Raw genomic sequence first — 5,000 nt, 5'->3', positions numbered from 1 at the left:
CGTGGCTGAAGTCAACTACGAAGGAAGCGCCTCCTTCGAGTCAGGCTCCGCTGAGTCCAACGAGAGGCCAAGATACTACTACGGCTCTAACGAGTCCAAATAGAATCTTTTCCCTCATGATGTATTTATATATATATTTATGCATATTTCTGACAATACATTTCCATAAGTAAAAATCAGTCTTTCTATCAATATCCCGTATAAGAAATGGAAACTGTGTAGACTTATTACTTTGGATATAAGGTATACATTATATTGCAGACGCAAATGAGCAGGATTACAGAATGAAGAATATATGAAAAAGCTTCACCAAACAAAAAAAACGATTTCTATGAAAATATCCATCCACCTCTGCTTCAGATGTTTACTTTGTTATATTACAGATGAAGGTAGCTTTGATAAAGTTGAATCCCTTATGTTCAGTCAATAGAGAATCATTAACAAAAACTGATTAAAGATGTTTTTCTTTTCTCGTAAAAATTTTAGCCTATTCGTCAACTTATTAATGAGATGATCAAACTACTTCATTTGGTATTCTCATTTTCGATAACCACGAGACAATCGTAGAAATGAAATAGAATGAATGAGGTGATCTAATTTGTTATCTAAGATTAATTAGGCATAAAGTAATATTCATTCTCTTCTGAGGGACAGTTGACCTAATCCCACAGTAAGAATTTGATTTTAGAATCATCTGATGCTGGCATTAGCAATTTCTGTATGAGTTCTTGTAATCATATCGCAATTTTTGTATTAATTACCATCAACCAGGGACATTGAGTATAATCGTTACCGAATCATTCTGGAGTTAATTTTTTCCCTTAAAATAAAAATTAAGGAAAAAATAAATTGTTTTGTAGCAAAACGTCTAACTCAAAAAAAAAATTATAATTATAAATTAAAAAAATAAGATAAAGCATAGAATTCCATTTCAGCTTCGTTCATTTTTGGAATCTGGGGGGAGTGTGAGCATTGAATTGCTTGTGTTAAGAATGGTAAGGATCTTTGACTGATTGATTGTTACGAAATCTAATCTAGTTAGGCATTACATGAGGTTACAATTTATGGAATGTTGTATTGAGGCTACAGTTTATGGAATGTTGTATTTTGACAGAGAGAGAGAGAGAGAGAGAGAGAGAGAGAGAGAGAGAGAGAGAGAGAGAGAGAGAGAGAGAGAGGATAAGCATCAAAAGTAAGTTATTTAAACAATTTTATGCGTGGCAACAATATTTCTCACAGAATCTCTTGGATTCTTAAAGAGGGTATGTATTCTGTTTCTCTAAACATACAAGGCATTTATCTTACTAAATACAAGACATGATATATAGAATTTCCCCTATCGCTTTTCGAACAAGGGATCCAAAAAGATAAGGGTCCAGATATCAAAGTTTGTTAATGTGGGGTATTTCTGTCTGTCAAAGATTTATCTGATACGAGATTCAAGGACATTTGAAAAGAAATTCTAGTAATGTTGCTTTGTGATATCAATTGTAGTATTAATAGGGGAATAGTCACTCATGTATCTTGACAACAGAAAACAGGCTCATAGCTAGAAATCTTATAATCTTTATTCTCTTCTATGGACAAAGAGGGATAAGTTATTCTGTCTTCTAAGTAAACTACATCTTTCAACCTGTAACAATATATAATTGCATGATTGTGTGAGTGATTTAAAAGAAACAGTGATAAATTGAATATATGTAAGTGTTTATCTGCTGCTCAAAGAGGATAAGTTATGTATATATATTGTTGAAGTTTTCTTGATGTATATATACAGATGTGTGTGTTGTGTGAATGTGCACAGACACACACACACACACACGCACACACACACACACACACAGATATATATATCATATATATATATATATATATATATATATATATATATATATATATATATTATATATATAATTTAACATATGTACATTTTTATTCTGGCAACCATCTTAATATTAAAATTTCAATTTTTTCTTCTATGTTCCTACGCGCTTTGCGTATCACGAGTCCACAATATCTGGACCAAGAAATAGAATACATAAAAAAGATAGGAAACGATCTCTGCTACCCACCTCATTTAATTGATTTATGTTATCAAAAAGCTCATAAAAAGTTTTTATAATGTTGCTATTAATGAAAAAGGAATGCCTAAAAATGTACTTAGCTTACCTTATTTTCGTGGATTTGAAACCATAAAAATCAATATTTAAATCGTTTAATGTTAATGTAGTGTTCTCTTATAACAATACCATTAAAGATATGCTAATTAAGAATAGTCCCGTAACAAATAGCATCATTTACAAAATTCCTTGTAAGGATTGCCCATCGTTTTATGTTTCAAGAAATTTACTGGAATCGGCAATTATGCAAATCACTAATAAAAACAACCTAAATCTTAGTCTGGGAATGTACCATTTGGACCCATATATTTGCAAGATGTTTATGAAGGACCTCAAAATAAATGAACAACTAATAAATTAGTCCCCACATGTATATAGTTATTATTTCTTTCTCTCTCTCATCTCTCTCTCTCTATCTCACTCTCTCTCTCTGGTTCGATATTCTCTCTCCATCTTTCTCTTGCTCGATATATATATATATATATATATATATATATATATATATATATATATATATATATATATATATATATATATATATATTTATATTTTCTTTCGTCTTTTCATTAATAATAATTTTTGTTGGGAAAATTTGTGTAAAAATTCATGATATTAAATTGTATATGCTCCCGTGTTGTTTTCAAAATGTACTGTTTTCTGGAAGAATCACTTGTTTACTGCGGGTATCCATCAAGGTGTGGCTAGCCTATGGCGACTCCTCCTCTCTGTAGAGTGAAAATCACCCTTATGGCTAATGTGGTAGTGTCAGTTTGTATATTAAGCCTTCTTTTGACCATGGTGTTCTTTGTAAAATCAGTTTGCCTCAGTAAAGGGTCCGAATAGGACCGAAAGTACTCGGCTATCTAGCTTTTTCATTTTTTTTCCTTCGTGGCAAAAAAACCTTTATTTATATATGTGTGTGTATGTATGTATGTATATATTCACCCAACACACACACATACATACATATATATATATACATGTATGTATATATATAATATATATATATATATGTATGTATATGTGTATAAATTACGAGCGTCTGTGTATATAATTGTTTGGCTTACCACATCGTACTCCGTAATTTGTACTTGCAGAGCATACGCAAAAAAAAAAAATCATAATATATATTTAAAAGCATGCCATGAAACTGTATAATTCTTGTCCTTAACCCACTATCTAACTTGATAGGCGACTATCACTACCTACATTCCATTTGACTGACACTTGTGTTTCGTAAATCCCGATAATGCAATAACTAAAAGCATTTGGTAGATACCCCAGGTTCCTTTCCTCTAGGTTTAATTTTTTCCACTTTTTTTTGTATCCACCTGTGTCGGCCACGCCTCCGCAGTTCAGTATATAAGGCGCAGCGGATCAGGGAGAAGTATTGACTTCTCTGTCGACCTAGCGTGTCAAGATGTTCTCCAAGGTGGATATACAGCCTCTGATATAAATTCTTTTTTTCCATTTTGATCAATATATTATTTCTGCATAAGAAGGAATCACTAAATTCATGCCCTGTTACTTTTACTTTTCTATCTAGCATTGAATTCTTTTCTTTGTAAATGATTTGGTTTAGATGTAACTCAAGTATAACTTATTTGGTTTCTGGAACAGTTTGTTTGTAAATTTTGAAAATAATTCCTAAATCCATCTGCTGTAAGATATACAACTTGTATAATTTCTTGAGCAGTTTAATTAAAAATTATAATTTTGACTCCCAATTCCATTGTATACGTGAAGAAATATCTATATGTTCCAGTGTATATTAGATCATATTAATATTATAATATTTTCATTTTTTTTTTTTTTTTCAGACTACCCTTCTCGTCCTCGGCCTTGTAGCCATGGTGGCTGCTGACAGCTTCGAGTCCTTTGAATATGCTCCACGAAGGAGGGTAAGATTTGTTCCCTAGTACCTTTTATTCATTGTAAATTATAATATTATATCTCTGAAATATAAATCACTTTAACACACTGAAAGGTTATACACACTTATACCAATATATTCCTTCCAGGGATCCTCCGAGGAGTCCTACGAATCCAGCGAGGCCCGTTACAACTTCAACTGGGCTGTCGACCACGACCCTTCCAGCAACGAATTCGGACACCAGGAAACCCGTGACGGAGACGACACTCAGGGATCATACTACGTCCAGCTCCCCGACGGTCGTCTGCAGACTGTTAAGTATTTCGTCGACGGAGACTCAGGCTACGTGGCTGAGGTCAACTACGAAGGAAGCGCCTCCTTCGAGTCAGGCTCCGCTGAGTCCAACGAGAGGCCAAGATACTACTACGGCTCCAACGAGTCCAAGTAGTAACCTTTCCCTCCTGATGTATTTATATTTATTTATGTTTATTTCTGACAATAAATTTCCTTAAGTAAAAATCAGTCTTTCTGTCAATATCCTGTATAGTAAAAGGAAACACATTGCAGATATATTACTTTAGATTTAATATATATATTAAATTATAGACGTAAGTGAACAATATTGCGAAATTAAGTATATATGAAAATGTTTACTAAACAAAAAAAAAAAAAAAAAAAAAAAAAAAAAAAATAAAAATAAAATCCATGAATATATGAATGCACCTCTTTTTCAAAACAAAAGCCATGTTTGTTAAGTCACATATGAAGTTAGCTTCAATAAGCTTGAATCATATTTGTCCAGATAATAGAGAATTTTTATCAAAACTTAATGAAAATAAATTATATTTCGTTGTCCTAAGACACACTTAATCTACTCGTCTCCTTATTGTTGATTATATGATTAAATTAGCTATTATTTTATTCTTAATTTCTATAAACACATAATAATCGTCGAAAGTCAATAGAATACTATGATTTCATTTGTTACAGATAAATGTTTCGTTACC

At 32.0% G+C, this 5,000-nt stretch overlaps 2 protein-coding genes across 2 annotated transcripts in view; both read left to right on the top strand.

Annotated features, from left to right (window-relative positions):
* Positions 1 to 176, top strand: part of LOC135226849 (pro-resilin-like) — a 1,026-nt gene extending 850 nt beyond the window's left edge. The window contains exon 3 of the mRNA XM_064266540.1: positions 1 to 176. This exon is cut by the window's left edge and continues 197 nt beyond it. Coding sequence (XP_064122610.1) covers positions 1 to 103 — 103 coding nt within the window. The 3' untranslated portion in view covers positions 104 to 176.
* A 3,332-nt stretch (positions 177 to 3,508) lies between these two features.
* LOC135226848 (pro-resilin-like) lies at positions 3,509 to 4,512 on the top strand. Its single transcript, XM_064266538.1, has 3 exons — positions 3,509 to 3,552; positions 3,941 to 4,021; positions 4,142 to 4,512. Exons 1-3 carry the CDS (start codon positions 3,541 to 3,543, stop codon positions 4,439 to 4,441), a joined length of 393 nt encoding a protein of 130 aa, XP_064122608.1. The 5' UTR covers positions 3,509 to 3,540; the 3' UTR covers positions 4,442 to 4,512.
* Positions 4,513 to 5,000: the final 488 nt, after the last annotated feature.

The sequence above is a fragment of the Macrobrachium nipponense genome, chromosome 15 (assembly GCF_015104395.2).
Source record: "Macrobrachium nipponense isolate FS-2020 chromosome 15, ASM1510439v2, whole genome shotgun sequence".
Lineage (NCBI taxonomy): Eukaryota > Metazoa > Arthropoda > Malacostraca > Decapoda > Palaemonidae > Macrobrachium > Macrobrachium nipponense.
Note: the sequence above shows the minus strand (reverse complement) of the source record. Positions and strands in the feature narration are given on the sequence as shown.